Raw genomic sequence first — 19840 nt, forward strand, 5'->3', positions numbered from 1 at the left:
GTTGAGAATCTGCCTGCCAATGCAGGGGACACAGGTTCAAGCCCTGGTCTGGGAAGATCCCACATGCCACGGAGCAACTGGGCCCGTGAGCCACAACTACTGAGCCTGCGCGTCTGGAGCCTGTGCTCCGCAACAAGAGAGGCCGCGACAGTGAGAGGCCCACGCACCGTGATGAAGAGTGGCCCCCACTCTCCGCAACTGGAGAAAGCCCTCGCACAGAAACGAAGACCCAACACACCCAAAAATAAATAAATAAATAAATAAATTTATAAAAAAAAAAAAAAAAAAAAAAAAAAACTGGAGGGTTCAATGTAAACTCATTGTTTCCAATAGATAGATGGATGGATAGATAGATGATAGATAGATAAGTAGATAGATAGATAGAGATGTAAATAGGTATACACAGACACACACACACACACACACACACACGCATACTCACATACTCTGACTCTACGTTGTGCCAGAAGGAGGTGCTCAAAAAATGATGGGAAATGGTCAGAGGGACACAGAATCCAGCTTAGAAAGACTCCCACTAACCAAATCTGGGACGATTTAAGCACTAAAATAAATAAGGAAAATAATTGATTATATTACATTGAATAAGCTGAGAATCCCTGAGTCCATACTGATATAAATGAGTGAATAGATTAAAAGTTTGACAAGGAATAGACTATTTCCAAATACATTCCCACAGAATATTTATTAATTACAAAGAGGTAAAGAGGAATTTCATGGAAGAGAAGCCCGGCAGACATTGCTGATCAAAATGAACATCTCCTGGAAGAGACAAATTGAAATCATGTTCCCCCTGATAGGATGCAGTGAGAACACAGGGTCACTTCTGTGATATTCCTGTGAAAGATGCATAACTTATGGGGTCAATTTATGGAGAAACATCAGACAGGCCCAAATTGAGGGGCATTCTATAGAGTAACTGGCCTATAATCTTTAGAAGTTCAAGATTAGGAAAGTCAAAGAAAGACTAAGAAACTTTTCCAGACTGAAGAGGACGAAAGAGAGATGAACTAAATGAAACTCCATGAGGCTTAACTGGATTCTTCTGCCATACGGAACATTTTGGAAACAACTGGGTAAACTTGAATGGGGTCTGAGGATTAGATTGAAGTAATGTATTACTGTTTATTTCCTTGTTTTCAGAGTCCTGTGGAGGTTATGTAGGAGAATGTCCTTGTTTGTAGGAATTACACACCAGAGTACTTGGGAGTGATTGGTCATCAGGTTGACAATTTGCTCTCAGATGGTTCAGGAAAAATTGTTTGTATTGTAGGTAACTTCTAAGTGTGTTTCAAAATTTTTTTAGTTATATAAAAAAATGTTAAATGCAAAGCATCAACCAAACCTCAAATATAAATATTATTTTCAACTAACAAGGAAAGTCATAGTTTTAAAGATCTCTTCTTACCACCTGCCCTTAATACAATTTTTTTTTAAATTTAATTAATTAATTTATTTATTTTTGGCTGTGTTGGGTCTTCGTTTCTGTGCGAGGGCTTTCTCTAGTTGCGGCAAGCGGGGGCCACTCTTCATCGCTGTGCGCGGACCTCTCACTACCGTGGCCTCTTTTGTTGCAGAGCACAGGCTCCAGACGCGCAGGCTCAGTAGTTGTGGCTGACGGGCCTAGTTGCTCCGCGGCATGTGGGATCTTCCCAGACCAGGGCTTGAACCCGTGTCCCCTGCATTGGCAGGCAGATTCTCAACCACTGCGCCACCAGGGAAGCCCAATACAATTTTAAAGCATGCTTACTTATTAGAAAAGCATTTAACTACATAGTTTGAAATTTAAATCTGTATTCAAATTGATTGACCCCGTTAATGTCCCTTAGAGTTGGAGGAGTATGGGGAAGATTTCATCATGATTGCTTCATTTAATGTCTTAAAACTTGTCTTCAAATTCAAGTGATTAAAATTATTTCTCTTTTATGAGTTGCTTATGATGTACCACTGTACCATCAGAAACCTAAGCGTGCAATAATAATAAACATTTATATTTTACAAAGCAGTTTCACAAGCATTATCTCATTTTATCCTACTAGTCACATTCATTCATTCAGCAAAGATTAAAAAAAAATCATTGCCTATACTAGTCTCAGGAAGTAGGTATTATTACGCTTCTTACTTTATAGTTAGGAGACTGAGGTCACCACTCTTAAGTTCAGGAGCCAGGATTCCAGCTGCAGTGATGTGACTGGGGTCCTGGCTAAAGCCTGCTGCCCTAAACTGAGTCATAACTTGCCTATGACCATGTGATCCCTCCACGCTTGTTTCTTCGTCAGCAAAGTGAAAGTGTTGGACTCTATAATCTTCAAGCTCCATTCCAGCTTCGAATCCTAAAATTCAAGCCATCAATAATACTAACACTAACAACAACAAAGAAAAAAAACCCAAAAACCCATAGAATGGGAGTAACCTTAACCAGAAAAGTACACAATTTATATGAGAAAAAAAAAAACTACAAAAATTTCCTGAGATGTTTTTAATGACTTGAATATACAGACTTGTATATGTGTTTATTTTCCCATTCTCCTTTTTTGTGTTCAATTTCAGAGTCATTAATAAAGAGCATTCAGGTATGATGGTTTAGCGCTTGTGGAAGGAAGTTTTTATTCTGAGATGCAGAGTCATTAACAAATCTGCAGTTTCTTTCCTGAGATTTTTTTTTTATTGGGGGGGGGGTGTTATTCCAGGGAACCCTTTGTTCTTTTTAATGAGGATAAAGACAGATGGGTTTGGAAGAGACTTTCTCTTGTTAAATGAATAGGTCACTGCTGCTTTATATAGCTTGAGGCTGGCAGTCTTATGGGAAATAGACATTTACATGGTTTTTCCTTGGGGGTATGGCTGCTTTATTGTTACTATGAAGTTTTGTTTGATTGGTCTGAATTGCACAGCACTAGGAGTAATATTTTTTTCTTCAAAGCTCAGCATAACAGCTCATGAGCACTTTTCAAAAGAGAAGAAAGTTATAAAGGAGAAGGAAAGACTGTCACAGTGAGTGTTTAGACAGTGAGGCTGATTGTTTTCAAACAAATTTAATTCATTATATGCCTAGTAATGAAGACATCTTAATAACAGAAAGCAGCCCCATTATCTACATGCCTCTATTAACCAATTTATTTTGTTTAGGTTAGTGGGCAGGACACCATCTGTTACCAGAAATTTTCTTTTCATCAAGCCTGCCCCCATTAAGAATCCCCAGTTAAGCAACTTCAGCTGCCCTCCTGTTTAATTTCCATATTAACTCAATTCAGGGATAGGGAGAGAAAAAGGCAGCTAAGAGGATATTGTAAGTTGTACCATGCCCTCAGAGGATTTAATTTGGTCACCTCCTTGGCAAGATAAATTAGTGGGAGGAGTTTATGCATGTGGGAGAAAAGGGCTAAGGAGAGGGAGGGGCAGAACTGATGGTGGATGAGGTAGCTTTAAAGAAATTTAGTAGGTTTTTATTTTTTAACTTTTTTTTTCTGATAGCTTTTTGGTGACTTTTTGTTTCTCCAAGGTCTCTTTTTCCAAGGCATATTTCAATTATTTAGACACAGGTAGTGATAAGAGTCCTTTTCCATACATAATAGGCTACTTTTAGGACTATGAAATGTATCTACATACATATTGGTATGTATATGTTTATATGTTTATATAAAGTACAAGTAATATACAAATGTTATTATTGTAAATGTTGACACTGTGACACTGAAAGTCTTTTTGTTTTTCTTCTATCAAAGGTCCATGACTCCAGCTCAGGCTGACCTGGAATTTCTTGAGAATGCCAAAAAGTTGTCTATGTATGGTGTTGACCTTCATAAAGCAAAGGTAATGGTAACTTTGGCCTTTATTAATATGCATGTATCAGACCTGTGTCATATAATATTTCTTACCAACCTTTATCTGGGGTATTACAAAACGTTCAGAGGAGATAGTAATTCTTGTTGGAATTTTGAGTCTATCAGTTGAACCAGTCAAGTGTATTAAGTGTATCAATTGAATTGCCCTTTTACAATTCCACCATCAGAATGAAGTTTCACACCTAAGCAACTGTAAGGATCAAAAGATATAGCACCGAGAGCAAAAGAAATGATAATTTCCTAAAATGCAGATACATTTGAAAATATAGAGTGACAGTGAGGCATGTTTCACAGAAAACATCACCTATATCAGAATCACCCGGGGTGTTTATTAAATATGCAGATTCCTGAGCTCCTCCCAGATTTACTGAATTACTTTGGAGGAGAGGCTAAGTCTCCAGATTTAATGAATATCCCAAATGATCCTCCTTCATGCTTGAATCTGAGAATCATTGGCATAAGGTAGTGGTTCTCAAAGTGTGGTCTCTGAACCAGCATTTAGCATCGTCTAGGAACTTGTTAGAAATGCTCATGTCAGGTCCCATCCCAGTCTCACTGAATCAGAAACTATGTGGGTGGAGCCCAGCAGTCTGTTTTAACAAGCTCTCCAGGTGATTCTAATGCACACGGGAGGAACCACAGTGGCTCATTTGAGAACCACTGGGTTAGGGATTTGGAAACTGAGCTTTCATCCTAGTTCTACCTAATACAACCTAACACAATGAATACTTAAGGGATGTCGCTTGACTTCTCTCATCTTCAGCTACTGAAATGGCTGGGGAGGTTGAGGAGTTTGTGAGAGAAAGAAAGGGCTCAAGGGATGATCTGAGGTTCATTTAGAGAAATTTAACTAGGATGCGTGATGGGGAATCAAAACCATGTCCAGTGAGAAACAGGCAAAGGAATAGGGATACTTAACCCACAGAAGGGAAAGTTTAGGAAAGATATAATGTCAGTCTTCATGGATTTCAAGGATTAACTTGTGAAGTAAAGATTTTACTATGGCTCCAAGATATAACACTAGAGCCGGTAAAATGAAAACTGCAGGGAAATACTTTTCAGCCCAGTTGGACAAATTGTCTCACAGAGCTATTTCAAAGATGGGATGGGCTACCTCAGAAGGGATTGAGTTGTCTATCACTGGAGATGTTCCAGGTTAGGCAGAATAATCACTTGGTAGGAATTTAGAAAAGGACATTCAAACATTTTGTGGGTAATTGGACTAAAATGACCTTTCGGGCTTCTCCCAGCCTGAATATCTGTATCTGAAGTTTCTTCCTTATTTACATTCTAATAACTAATAAAATTTCATTGCATGTTAGTGAGTTTTCTTAAGATGTTGCTCTGGATTGTTTTGGGCTGGGTACTGCAACTTCTGTGAATCTCAAAAGTAGATGGTAAGAAGATCAGATCAGGTCCAGAACTGAAATTGTTAGGTTTTACTTCTCAATTTCTGTTGGAGGCTGGTGTCAATTCAGTAATTATCAGGATTACATGAGGAGTCAGGCAGCATATTTCTACAGCAAATGTTGTAAAGCAAATTGTTTCTCCAAAACATATAGTTAAAAGAGAGATGTAGTTGTACCCACAGCCTTTAAAAACTTAAGGGGCCATCTTCTGGGAAATTCTGTTATGTAGTCATCGAATTGAAGCTGAATATAATTTCTTCTTCTCTCTGTTGTGCTTGTACATAACACACATAGGCACTAATATGTTTCTTTATACTCATTTTGGGAAAAGGAGCAGTCTAGAAGCATATAACCGGTTTTTCATTACTTATCTAAATAAATGGTTATCTGTAGAGATTAACTCAGGTGAAATTTATTTTCCTTGAATTACAGACATAGATGATTAATATTATATATTTAATTAAAATCTTTTCTTTAATAAAGAGGTGTGCAAATACGGCTTTATTGGTAACTTACTGTTCCTTTTTGACCTGAGGATAATATTTATAACTTACTATACTTAAAAAAAAAACTTACTATACTTAACATCAGTAATTATAAAAATCTGAGTTCTCTCATACTGAGTTTATAAGGAATAGAGTCAACTCCTATACTTAGCATGGTTTTTGGAGGGATGACCACTTTATCATAGAAAAACAAGAATTATAGTTGTGCATGTATATTTGGTAGTATGCATAGCCCTATGCCCTGGCCTCCAGGAAGTCCTGTGGTCTGCTGACTTAAACATACATGTATAGGACATGCAGCTACCATAGCTACCATAGTAATTATTTGCTGACTATGATAATGATAGGTTTGAGTACTTCAGAACTGGGAGACCAAAATGCCTGCCCTAGGATTTTCATATACAGACAGGCATGGTAAAAATAAATTAGTGTCTCTTTTTGAATTATTAAGGGAAGCCTTTTTGGAGGCTGCATAGGCTCAGTTTTATGAGAGGAGAATCGTGAAGGTAGATGAGGTGCAAGCCGAGTGACATTTCACAGTGGCTTTGAGGGGTGGTGATGGTGGCTGTATTACTCCTCATAGCAGTCGATTCCTTCAGTGGGTAAGATGTGTGTATGTCCATGTTTCTTGGACAAAAGAAAAGCAGATGTTCCCTCAGTCACTAATAATGAGCAAAATAATTGATAGTAGTGGTTGAAGGTTTAAGCTTAGTGTATGTTGTTACTAAAATACCTTGAAATTTCCTAATTTATCAACCTACATGAATCAAGATTTTTATAAATCTGAAGCAAAGAATTTACTAATATTTGCTGTAATAAGTTATGATTAATAATGTGGGCAGGTAACAAACTCAGTGTAAACACCTACTGAGCATGTTGTCAATAACAGTATTTGGAGTGATACAGCAATAATTTAGATACAGTTTCCACCCTCAAGGACTGAATTTTAATTTTTTTCTAGTTGTTTTCCTCATTATAAAGGTGATATATTAATAATATATATATATATATATATATATATATATTATCCATACATAATTGTATGTGCCTAGAAAATAGGATAATCCTGGAAATTATCAAATCAGTACTGGTTACTGTTAAAGAGTGTGGGAAGAGGAGGGTAAATTTTTAAAAAATTTTACACATTTCTGTATTGTTTGAATTTCTTACATACATGTGTTAGTTTTTTCATATTTGAATGCTTTTTAAAAGATAATACATGTTTATTATAATTGGAAAGTATAGAAAACTGAAATGAAAAGTTGTTCATAATTGTACCACCTAAAGAATGCCATTATTAACATTTTGGTGTATTCATCTTTCTTAGATGTATATTTTTTATATTGTTGGAATCAAATTGTGTATGTAATTTTTCCTGCTTTATTTTGCTTAATGTTACAGCATAATTATTTTCCCATTTATCTCCCAAATTCTATTTAACTGTTTTAATGGCCACATTGTATTTCACTATATGGATGAACAATAATTTAACCCTAATGCTAGGATACTTAGGTTATATCCAGTTTTTCACTCTTATAACATTCTGAACATTATCATGTGTAAAGCTTTTTCTGTGATTTGAATGATTTCCTTAGGACAGATTATAGAAATAGAATTACTGAGTCTGATTTGGACATTTTAAAGATATTTGTGGTAGGTAATAACATTGATTTTTAAATGTAGTATAGTAACAACATTTTTACATAGACCAAATAGTCCCATGGGTTATGGTTGTTAGGTTAAACTTTATTTTTCATTGTATTCTTTGTAACTGTATTTGGTTGTTGATATCTTCAGATTGTCTAATAATAGTCGACTATGTTGAGCACTTTGCTCAAGACTGAAACACTAACGCTTTTTTTCCTCAGGACTTGGAGGGAGTGGATATCATCCTAGGTGTCTGCTCTAGTGGCCTTCTGGTTTACAAAGATAAGCTGAGAATTAACCGCTTTCCTTGGCCCAAAGTGCTGAAGATTTCTTACAAACGTAGCAGCTTTTTCATTAAGATTCGGCCTGGAGAGGTACAGAATTCGTGTTTCCCTTTCCTCCTGAATCAAACACAGACCATGTCTAAAACATCTCTTCATTCCTGTTTTCCTTGTTATGTCATCTATGAGGTCTCTCTATAGCTAACTATTTAGGTGCTGATATTTTGTTTCCTAATCAGTCCTGTGATGCTTCTTCTCTTCCTTCCTATTTGTTTTCTGGACAGTTCTCTTCATGTAGGTAAATGTACCATGGCCAAAAGTGAAATTTGGATTAATAAACTTGTTCCTTGTTTACTCCAGGTAAAAGCTTGATGGAAAATATTTTTAAATTAAGTAGCATGAGATTTTTAAATTGTGGGGTTAAATTACTTATGTTTCGTACCACCTTACCTTATATAATTATTTGTATATGTAGGTTCTAGTAGTTACTGGGAATGTGTCCTAGGGTCAAGTTCTAGATTTTTAGTAGAGTTGGATGTTCAACTTTGTACCAGATAACTCAGTTACTAGTTGGTGGTCAATTTTCAGAATATACTAATGCTGGCCAAATTTAACTTTTATATTAAAGAGCCATCATGGTATAGCAGAAAATTGTTCAAGTAGAAATTAAATTTTAAAAAAAAGTTCTAGTGCCTACTCTGCCACCTACTAAGTAAAAGACCCTGGATAAATCTAAAGTGTTCCTTACCATTCAAGGGGGATAATACCTGCTCTGTCAAGGTTGATTTGAAGATCAAATGAGATGACAGAGGCAGAAGCTCTGAACAGGAAAGCATCGTACTAATGTAAAGAGGCTTTTTTGTGTATATATCACCATCTGCTGGTGAAAAATGGCTCATTATTTGAACATGGAAATACTGAATGTGCAGCCTTAAAATTTCAGATAAGGATTATCACTGAAGCATTTATTTATACCATAGTTATTTACCTGTGCCTAGCAAAAGTCAAAGAGTTTCAAATCCAAGAGTCATTCAGTCAACAAATATTTATTGATGGCTTTCTTTGTGTCAGACACTATTCTAGGGCCTAGGAACAGTAAATATCAATAGAAGAGTCCATCCCTCAACAATCTTTTTTTTTTTTAACATCTTTATTGGAGTATAATTGCTTTACAATGGTGTGTTAGTTTCTGCTTTATAACAGAGCGAATCAGTTATACATATACATATATCCCCATATCTCCTCCCTCTTGCATCTCCCTCCCACCCTCCCTATCCCACCCCTCTACGTGGTCACAAAGCACCGAGCCTATCTCCCTGTGCTATGCGGCTGCTTCCCACTAGCTATTTTACATTTGGTAGTATATATAAGTCCATGCCACTCTCTCACTTCGTCCCAGCTTCCCCTTCCCCTTCCCTGTGTCCTCAAGTCCATTCCTCAACAATCTTACATTTTAATGTGGGAAGGCAGGAAAAAAAAAAAAAAATATATATATATATATATATATATGATAATGGAAGTCCTTGGTTTCTTTAAATGTTAACTATATAATATATACTAAAAATGCAAAATTCTTACTTAAGAAAGCAATAAAGAACAACAGTAGGATTTTGAGAAGTGTAGTATAGTATTGTGACTACAATAGATGATTCAGAAGTAGCGTGGTGTAGTGGCAACCATGAAATTCTGGTTCTGCCACTTAATAGCTGTGAGACTAAGCAGGTGACTTCTCTGATCTCAGTTTCTTCAAGTGTAAAAATATAGATGATACTGTCTGATCATAGTGTTATTGGCAATAATAGGCACTAGAAGTAAATGCCAGTGTCCTTTCCATCTTATAAAGTGTGCTTAAGGCAGAAAAAAAGAGGCAAGAGACTAGCAGGACAGTGTTTCCAGTAGCCCTGGCAGGATGTGGTTTACTTCAGTCAAAGAAGTATCTAGATAAACTAATGATCAATCAAAGAAAAAAAAAAGCATTTAATAATTCAATAATCTGGTTTGAGCCACAATCTTTAGTTCTTATTACTAAAAACGATTGCATAATAATATTAGTTGATTGGAGGAATCACCTGCTATCCTATTCCCTGATTATTGAGTAGTCTAGTATCCTAAATGCAGACAGTAACTAAGGAAGAGCAGTGTCTGGACAATCAAAATGTGACTTAATTGTGTCTCAGAATAATATACAGTGTATATGTGTGTGTGTGTGTGTGTGTGTGTGTGTGTGTTTCTGAACAAAATAAGATGTGTAAATGATATAAGATGCATTCCTTGGCTTCCTTGCTGTAGAAAAAACCACTCTCAGTGAGTAAATTTCTTTTGGTAAGTAGGAAAAAATTTCAAATGATATTTTATGTCCTTAGACTAGTAACTTTCTTTTTATTCACAATCTTCTCTTCTGCAGCACCATATTTCTCTGGTCCTGTATCACTGTAGTTGAATAATACTTTATGTTCCATGTTTATTTGTGTATTTATAGCAAGAACAGTATGAAAGTACCATCGGATTCAAACTTCCCAGTTACCGAGCAGCTAAGAAATTATGGAAAGTCTGTGTAGAGCATCACACATTTTTCAGGTATTGTTCTCACTTAAGTATTTTTCAAGGATAAATTATTTATGCATGTTTCTATTTTAAACCTGCTATTGAAATTTCCTTCTTTGCATGGCTGGCCGTCTTTTATTTAGCTCAGGTGAGATTATCTTAAGCAAGATAAAATGAGTCTAGTTCTCCTCCTTTGGGTTGAAAAACACTGTCTTAACATTCCCAGAGCACCTTTCTGTGTATGGTAGAAGGAGGAGGGAAATGAGAAATAGGAACCTGTGTTTACTAGAGGCTCTGTGATTGCCCTAACTGGAGCTAAAACCAGTCCTGTCAGGAAGAGGTACCCTGACTTACCTCCACATGGAATTTCTCTAAGGAGTGCTTAACTACCTTATGTGGGGCTCTTATACTAGAAGGTTAAAGATGTGAAGCTGATTGTTATCTTGGTTCTAATCAACCCCAGAAAGGGAGCACAGAGAACCATCTTTGAAGCACAGTTGTATCAGATAAACAGAAGACAGAAGAAAGTTTCATCTCCTTTCCTTTTCACGAGGACATATAATTAACCCCTTGTGTTCATTTACTGAGCATTTTCTGTGTGCTTACCCTTTGTGTAGGTACTGTACTAGGCATTGGGAAGATATCACTAGATAGTTCTAGTCCCTGTCCTGATGGAACATAAAATCTAGCAGACAAATAATTACTTCTGTTGAAAGGAGAGCCAGCTAGTTGTCAGTTTGCCTTTTTAAGAAAATATCTTTATTCTAGAAAATTGCACGTATAGCACAATGAAGAGAATAGTATAATGAACTCCTCTGGTCGCAAACTCCACCTTCAACAGTTAAAACCCCAAGGTCAATCTTGCTTCATCTATATCCCCACTCACTCCTTCCTACTACTTCTCAGATTATTTTGAAGCAAATCCCAGACTTTATGCCATGTCATTCATAAATAAACTTGACTCTTTAGGAATGGTTCTCAAGAGAGAGAACGACGATAACTTTTTCTTCTATTTGTAATTTCATATCATACTTAGCACTAAAGAACACTGGACAGAAAGACAAGTCAGGGAAAATAACATTTCAATTCTCATTTCAAATAAAACATGAGGCTACACCTTATATTCGATTAAAGAATTTTAATTATTGTCATTAAGATATTTGTTTATGTTTTCATCATCTTCTTTAAAACCAAGAAAACAGAGTTTTAAAAGAGGGTGACAAAGAGTAAAAAGAGGTTTTTTTCCCTTTTCTTTTAATTGAAGTATAGTTGATTTACAATGTTGTGTTTGTTTCAGGTGTACACCAAACTGATTCAGTTATACATATATATATTTTCAGATTCTTTTCCCTTATAAGTGATTACAAAATATTGAGTATAGTTCCCTGTGCTATATAATAGGTCCTTGTTGGTTATCTGTTTTATATATAGTAGTGTGTATATGTTAATCTCAAACTCCTAATTTTCCCCTCCCCTCCAAAAAAGAGTTATTTTGAATGTTTAATATCTATGGTATAGGTTTCAGCTGCAGCCAATGCATTTACTTGTAGGATAGCATATTTAAATCCATTGCATCAAAATAAGAGGATATATTAAAATGTAATTCTTCATTACATAAAAGAAAGCATTTGCTGAATTAAACTACCCCAAAGAGAAAAAAATACTCTCTTTTTGGTAGTATTTGATGTAGCAATTTATACATTTATTCAGCAAATATTTATTGAATGCCAGATTCATGCCAGGCACTATGCCAGAAGTGAAAACACAAAATGAATAAGTCATAGTTTTTATTCTTTACCCAAAGAGAGCTCACAGTCTCGTAGTGGAGACCAGCACATAAACAGATTGTTTCAATTCAGTGTAGTAAATGCCATGACAAAAGAGAGCACAGGGTACTGCTTAGAAAGAAGATGGGGTTCCTAACTGAGTTGAAAATACACCAAATATCCTATTAAATAGGACTTAATAGGCATTGAATACCAGGCATTGAGTTTGGAGTGCATTTGACAAAATTATTGTTCTACGAGAGGGGAAAAAGAGCTCTGGGCTTGAATTCCGTGACTGCCCAACTTCTTAACAGCTATGACCTTAAGCAAGTAACCTTTTTTGAGGTTCAGTTTCTTTTATCTATAAAATGATGAAAATATTACAGGGGTATAGTGAAAATAGTACAGTGCTATAAAAGCATTTTGAAAACCATAAGACCCTACCTATAGAGATATAAGATTATATCGTTAATATAAGCCACAAATAAATTATACATGTTGCTTCGAGAAATGACAGAATTAAAATAATGATTGCTTGATTGGAAATTTGTCTTAGTAACTATAAGGAAGCTGTGAGAATTGTGAAACTTTTTAATACTTGATTTTGTCTTTAATCTCACAACCTCATTAGAGTGAGATGATATACATAATATATGATTATCATGTTTTTTCCCCCCAGACTGACATCTACAGACACCATTCCTAAAAGCAAATTTCTTGCCCTGGGATCCAAATTTCGATACAGTGGCCGAACTCAGGCTCAGACCAGGCAAGCTAGTGCTCTGATTGACAGGCCTGCCCCACACTTTGAGCGTACAGCAAGCAAACGGGCATCCCGAAGCCTTGATGGAGGTTTGTATTGAATATTAATGATTTCTTGTTATCCTAACTCTTTAGAGAGAGATAAAGGAAGAATGGTTATCAGATGTGATCGGGCACATTCAAACTAAGTACAGTTATCTATAAGAGAATCAAATTAAAGAATCTCAGTGATAAAATGAAATGGATCTCACTAATTGTCGAATTTAGTGGAATCATCTTAAGAAAAGGAGAACAGAGGTTCAGAGAGAGTAGTAACTAGATCAAGGTCCCACTGCTGGGAAGTGGTGGATTGAACACCACTAGAATTGGAATTAGAATTCAGAATCTCTACCACAGGGTGAAACCTAATGTAGTATACTGAGCTAAACCCCTCTTGAACATTTTTAAATAGTTATTTTTCAAGTAGAAAAGAGGGAAGGGGTCTGCCTCACTAGTGCAATCACTGAAAAAGTTTAGATCATTTGTCATGTGTCAATTATAGACCAAAAAAACAATCCTATTACTGGAGTGTCCAAATTTTGTTTAAATAAAAGAGGGAGGAAATAAATAAGTTTCATAATTGTATATACTGACAGAAGATCTGTTTCAGTTTTTCTAAGTTTAGTCTCAAGGATTTGAGAGCATTAGCATTATTGAAATGAAGTAATAAGCCACATTCAGTTCTTTTTTTTTTTTTTTGGCCCTGCCACGTGGCTTGCAGGATCTTAGTTCCCCTACCGGGGATTGAACCTGGGCCCCGGCAGTGAAAGCACCGAGTCCTAACCACTGGACCACCAGGGGATTCCCAAGCCATATTCAGTTCTTTATGCAGCTAGAAAGAGGTGGCAAATAAATAAAAGTTCAGAAGGCAGTAACCAAAATAGAGTATTGCTGATTGCACCTCTATGCTATCTATTATAAAAGCAAGGTGCATGTTACAGTAGTTACAGGCTTCGGTTCTGGAATCGGACCTGGTTCCAATCTCAACCACTGCATTTATGATCTATCTTCTTGGGCGAGTTACTTACTCTATCTGTGTCTCAGTTTTCTCATTCGTAAAATGGGTATGATGATAATATAATATTACCTCAAAGAATTTTCATGAGAAAATAAATGAGATGATATGCTTGGCACAATGGCTGGCACTTAATGTGACCCCAAAATATTAGCTGTCATTAAAATATTGTTAATATTCTGGCCACAGCATTATTATTTTGTTTTGTATCATCCAGAACTATGCTGCCGTATTCTGGTTTGTTGCATTATGGGAGCATATATCAGAAATACCTAGCTCACTTTAAAGGAATCAGGAATGGGTCAGCCACACTTGGAAAAGAAATCACCTAAGCGGTAGAACTTTTGTGCTTCCGTACCACGAGTCATGCTTCTTTCTTTCTGACGTTTCTCTACAAGGCAGATTGTAGGCTTTGTTTATTTACTCTTCATCACAACACTAGGAATTAAGCTCAGAGATTAAATAACTTTTCTTAAGATATGATAGCTGGTAAGTGGATTGGAGTATAGGTTGGTTTAACTCCAAAACCCATGTTCTACCAGATACTTACTTACTTACTGCTTTGTTCAACAATTTATTTTAAACTTCTGTGTGTCAGGTATTGTTCTAGTTATTGGGGATACAGCTGTGAACATACAGACATGGTTCTGCCCTCATGGGGCTTACATTCTATGGGTAGAAACAGAAACAAAATGAAACAAGTTCAGATAGTGATAAGTGCTATAAAGAAAATAAAGCAGAGTAGTGGGATGGAGAGTGTCTGTGGATGGGGAGATTGGGAAGCTGTTTCAAATTGAGTGGTCTGCTCTAAATTTAGAAGGTTCCTCTGAGGAGCTTCATTTGAACTGAAACCTGAACTATGAGAAGGAGCCAGCCATCCCCAAATCTGGGGGGATAAACATTCTTGAAGAGGGAGTAGCAAGTACAAAGACCTGTAGGTAGATGTGAGCTTGGCATGTGTCTAGATCAGTGCTGTCCCATAGAACTTGCCATGCTGATGAAAATCTTCTATTTTGTGACATCCAGTTTGGTAGCCAGTAGCCACATGTGGCCATATGAACTTGAAATGTGACTGTGAAACTGAGGAACTCAATTTTAACTAAACCTAAATAGTCACACATGGCTAGTACAAAGATCTACTCCACTACAGGAGTAGTAAAGCAGAATCTTGGTGAAGTCTGTTGCAGGATCTGGGTGAGAGCTGACAACAGTTTGGACTTGAGTATTGGCGTTAAAGACAGTGAAAACTGGTCAGGGATACAATTCAGAAGTAGGGCTGACAGACTTACTGGTAAATTAATTGTTGGAGATGGTAAGAAAAAGAAAATCAAGGTTTATTCCTAGGCTTGATCATTTAGTACAATGGGAAAGTCTGAGAGAAGAGCAGAGTTTGGGGATGTAGGAAATCAAGACTTCTCTTTTGGACATGTTAAGTTTGAGGTATGATCACTCAATCCTCCTATCTGCCGTATTCATATAACAACCTCAGGCATCTCTTTCTTGTCTGGTAAATCACCCTACCTCCAGTTTATCTTAGTTTTGGGGAGTTATTCTTATTATTTTATCCCCATTTTTCAGTGAGAAAATTAAGGCTGGAAAGTTTAAGCAACCTGTTCAAGATCTCACAGCTAGTAAGTTCCAAAGCTTGAACAAAAACTCATGTCTGTCTGATACCATATGGCTTCTTCCACTAAATGAAATTTCATTGTTATATAGATACTATGCCTGATGTATCTTTTCTTTCTAATAGCAAAAATAACCAACAATTCAAGGGTTAGTGAGCTTTGGTACTTTGAACAAATTAGAAAGCTTTACTTTTTTTTTTTTAACATTTTATTTATTTTTTTTTAACATCTTTATTGGAGTATAACTGCTTTACAATGGTGTGTTAGTTTCTGCTTTATAACAAAGTGAATCAGCTATACATATACACATACCCCCATATCTCCTCCCTCTTGCGTCTCCCTCCCACCCTCCCTATCCCACCCCTCTAGGTGGTCACAAAGCACCGAGCTGATCTCCCTGTGCTATGTGGCTGCTTCCCACTAGCTATCTATTTTACATTTGGTAGTGTACATATGTCCATGCCACTCTCTCACTTTGTCACAGCTTACCCTTCCCCCTTCCTGTGTCCTCAAGTCCATTCTTTACGTCTGTGTCTTTATTCCTGTCCTGCCCCTATGTTCTTCAGAACCTTTTTTTTTTTTTTTTTAGATTCCATATATATGTGTTAGCATACGGTGTTTGTTTTTCTCTTTCTGACTTACTTCACTCTGTATGACAGACTCTAGGTCCATCCACCTCACTACAAATAACTCAATTTCGTTTATTTTTATGGCTGAGGAAAGCTTTACTTTTAAAGATGCCTCTGTTCCTTGTAGAAATAACATGTTGACTGTCTCTATTTTTCTAGATGTAGAAACCTCACAGTTCAATTCAAGATTTTAAAAAACCTTGATGTCTCTGTCTATTGACTAATATTGGCCAGTTCTTATTAAATTATACACTATGTTCCTGGGAGGAAATCTCCAAAAATTTGTCTTCAAATGTAGCAATGTTTGAGTTTCCAAAACTAAAGCATGTAAAACAATTCTAAAGGAAGAGAGTCAGAGCTTTGGTGCCTTTACCATTAGTATCACAGAGTTTTGGGAGCTTAGAAAAAGTTGTTTTTTTTTTTTTTTAAAGTTCATGGCAACCCTGCATGGAGCTAGTCTATTGGTGCCATTTTCCCAACAGCATTTCCTTACTTAGTGTCTGTGTCACATTTTTTTTTTTAATTTTTTAATTTAATTTAATTTATTTTTTTATACAGCAGGTCCTTATTAGTCATCAATTTTATACACATCAGTGTATACATGTCAATCCCAATCGCCCAATTCAGCACACCACCACCCCCACCACCCTGCTGCTTTCCCCTCTTGGTGTCCATAGGTTTGTTCTCTACATCTGTGTCTCTATTTCTGCCCTGCAAACCGGTTCATCTGTACCATTTTTCTAGGTTCCACATATATGCGTTAATATACGATATTTGTTTTTCTCCTTCTGACTTACTTCACTCGGTATGACAGTCTCTAGATCCATCCACGTCTCTACAAATGACCCAATTTCGTTCCTTTTTGTGGCTGAGTAATATTCCATTGTATATATGTACCACATCTTCTTTATCCATTCGTCTGTCAGTGGGCATTTAGGTTGCTTCCGTGACCTGCCTATTGTAAATAGTGCTGCAATGAACATTGGGGTGCATGTGTCTTTTTGAATTATGGTTTTCTCTGGGTATATGCCCAGTAGTGGGATTGCTGGATCATATGGTAATTCTATTTTTAGTTCTTTAAGGAACCTCCATACATTTCTCCATAGTGGCTGTTATCAATTTACATTCCCACGAACAGTGCAAGAGGGTTCCCTTTTCTCCACACCCTCTCCAGCATTTGTTGTTTATAGATTTTCTGATGATGCCTATTCTAACTGGTGTGAGGTGATACCTCATTGTAGTTTTGATTTGCATTTCTCTAATAATTAGTGATGTTGAGCATCTTTTCATGTGCTTCTTGGCCATCTGTATGTCTTCTTTGGAGAAATGTCTATTTAGGTCTTCTGCCCATTTTTGGATTGGGTTGTTTGGTTTTTTTCGATATTGAGCTGCATGAGCTGTTTATATATTTTGGAGATTAATCCTTTGTCCGTTGATTTGTTTGCAAATATTTTCTCCCATTCTGAGGGTTGTCTTTTCGTCTTGTTTATGGTTTCCTTTGCTGTGCAAAAGTTTTTAAGTTTCATTAGGTCCCATTTTTTTATTTTTCTTTTTATTTCCATTACCCTAGGAGGTGGATCAAAAAAGATCTTACTGTGATTTATGTCAAAGAGTATTCTTCCTGTGTTTTCCTCTAAGAGTTTTATAGTGTCTGGTCTTACATTCAGGTCTCTAATCCATTTTGAGTTTATTTTTGTGTATGGTGTTAGAGAGTGTTCTAATTTCATTCTTTTACATGTAGCTGTCCAGTTTCCCAGCACCACTTATTGAAGAGACTGTCTTTTCTCCATTGTATATCCTTGCCTCCTTTGTCATAAATTAGTTGTCCATAGGTGCGTGGGTTTATCTCTGGGCTTTCTATCCTGTTCCATTGATCTATGTTTCTGTTTTTGTGCCAGTACCATATTGTCTTGATTACTGTAGCTTTATAGTATAGTCTGAAGTCAAGGAGTCTGATTCCTCCAGCTCCATTTTTTCCCCTCAAGACTGCTTGGGCTATTCAGGGTCTTTTGTGTCTCCATACAAATTTTAAGATATTTTGTTCTAGTTCTGTAAAAAATGCCATTGGTACTTTGATAGGGATTGCATTGAATCTGTAGATTGCTTTGGGTAGTATAGTCATTTTCACAATATTGATTCTTCCAATCCAAGAACATGGTATATCTCTCCATCTGTTGGTATCATGTTTAATTTCTTTCATCAGTGTCTTATAGTTTTCTGCATACAGGTCTTTTGTCTCCCTAGGTAGGTTTATTCCTAGGTATTTTATTTTTTTTGTTGCAATGGTAAATGGGAGTGTTTCCTTAATTTCTCTTTCAGATTTTTCATCATTAATGTACAGGAATGCAAGAGATTTCTGTGCATTAATTTTGTACCTGCAACTTTACCAAATTCATTGATTAGCTCTAGCAGTTTTCTGGTGGCATCTTTAGGATTCTCTATGTATAGTATCATGTCATCTGCAAACAGTGACAGTTTTACTTCTTCTTTTCCATTTTGTATTCCTTTTATTTCTTTTTCTTCTCTGACTGCTGTGGCTAGGACTTCCAAAACTATGTTGAATAATAGTGGTGAGAGTGGACATCCTTTTCTTGTTCCTGATCTTAGAGGAAATGCTTTCAGTTTTTCACCATTGAGAATGATATTTGCTGTGGGTTTGTCGTATATGGCCTTTATTATGTTGAAGTAGGTTCCCCCTATGCCCACTTTCTGGAGAGGTTTTATCATAAATTGGTGTTGAATTTTGTCAAAAGCTTTTTCTGCATCTATTGAGATGATCATATGGTTTTTATTCTTCAGTTTGTTACTATGGTGTATCACATTGATTGATTTGCGTATATTGAAGAATCCTTGCATCCCTGGGGTAAATCCCACTTGATCAAGGTGTGTGATACTTATAATGTGTTGTTGGATTCTGTTTGCTAGTATTTTGTTGAGGATTTTTGCATCTATATTCATCAGTGATATTGGTCTGTAATTTTCTTTTTTGTAGTATCTTTGTCTGGTTTTGGTATCAGGGTGATGGTGGCCTCATAGAATGAGTTTGGGAGTGTTCCTTCCTCTGCAATTTTTTGGAAGAGTTTGAGAAGGATGGGTGTTAGCTCTTATCTAAATGTTTGATAGAATTAACCTGTGAAGCTGTCTGGTCCTGTACTTTTGTTTGTTGGAAGATGTTTAATCACAGTTTCAATTTCATTACTTGTGATTGGTCTGTTCATATTTTCTATTTCTTCCTGGTTCAGTCTTGGAAGGTTATACCTTTCTAAGAATTTGTCCATTTCTTCCAGGTTGTCCATTTTATTGGCATCGAGTTGCTTGTGGTAGTCTCTTCGGATGCTTTGTATTTCTGCGGTGTCTGTTGTACGTTCTCCTTTTTCATTTCTAACTTTATTGATTTGAGTCCTCTCGCTGTTTTTCTTGATGAGTCTGGCTAATGGTTTATCAATTTTGTTTATCTTCTCCAAGAACCAGCTTTTAGTTTTATTGATCTTTGCTATTGTTTTCTTTGTTTCTATTTCATTTGCTTCTGCTCTGATCTTTATGATTTCTTTCCTTCTGCTAACTTTGGGTTTTGTTTATTCTTCTTTCTCTACTTCCTTCAGGTGTAAGGTTAGATTGTTTATTCGAGATTTTTCTTGTTTCTTGAGGTAGGCTTGTATAGCTATAAACGTCCCTCTTAGAACTACTTTTGCTGCATCCCATAGGTTTTGGATCATCGTATTTTCATTGTCATTTGTCTCTAGGTATTTTTTGA

General features: G+C 36.3%; 1 protein-coding gene across 29 annotated transcripts in view; it reads left to right on the forward strand.

Annotated features, from left to right (window-relative positions):
* The window catches only part of EPB41 (erythrocyte membrane protein band 4.1), a 204777-nt gene that overhangs the window by 111813 nt on the left and 73124 nt on the right, over positions 1-19840 (forward strand). For 28 of the 29 annotated variants that reach the window (XM_036847646.1, XM_036847814.1, XM_036846869.1 and 25 more), the window contains exons 8-11: positions 3744-3831; positions 7647-7799; positions 10186-10283; positions 12696-12868. In XM_036847646.1, coding sequence (XP_036703541.1) covers positions 3744-3831; positions 7647-7799; positions 10186-10283; positions 12696-12868 — 512 coding nt within the window. The remainder of the gene's footprint in view (positions 1-3743; positions 3832-7646; positions 7800-10185; positions 10284-12695; positions 12869-19840) is intronic. The other variant, XM_036847385.1, reaches the window with a different exon arrangement.

Source organism: Balaenoptera musculus, chromosome 1, assembly GCF_009873245.2.
Source record: "Balaenoptera musculus isolate JJ_BM4_2016_0621 chromosome 1, mBalMus1.pri.v3, whole genome shotgun sequence".
Lineage (NCBI taxonomy): Eukaryota > Metazoa > Chordata > Mammalia > Artiodactyla > Balaenopteridae > Balaenoptera > Balaenoptera musculus.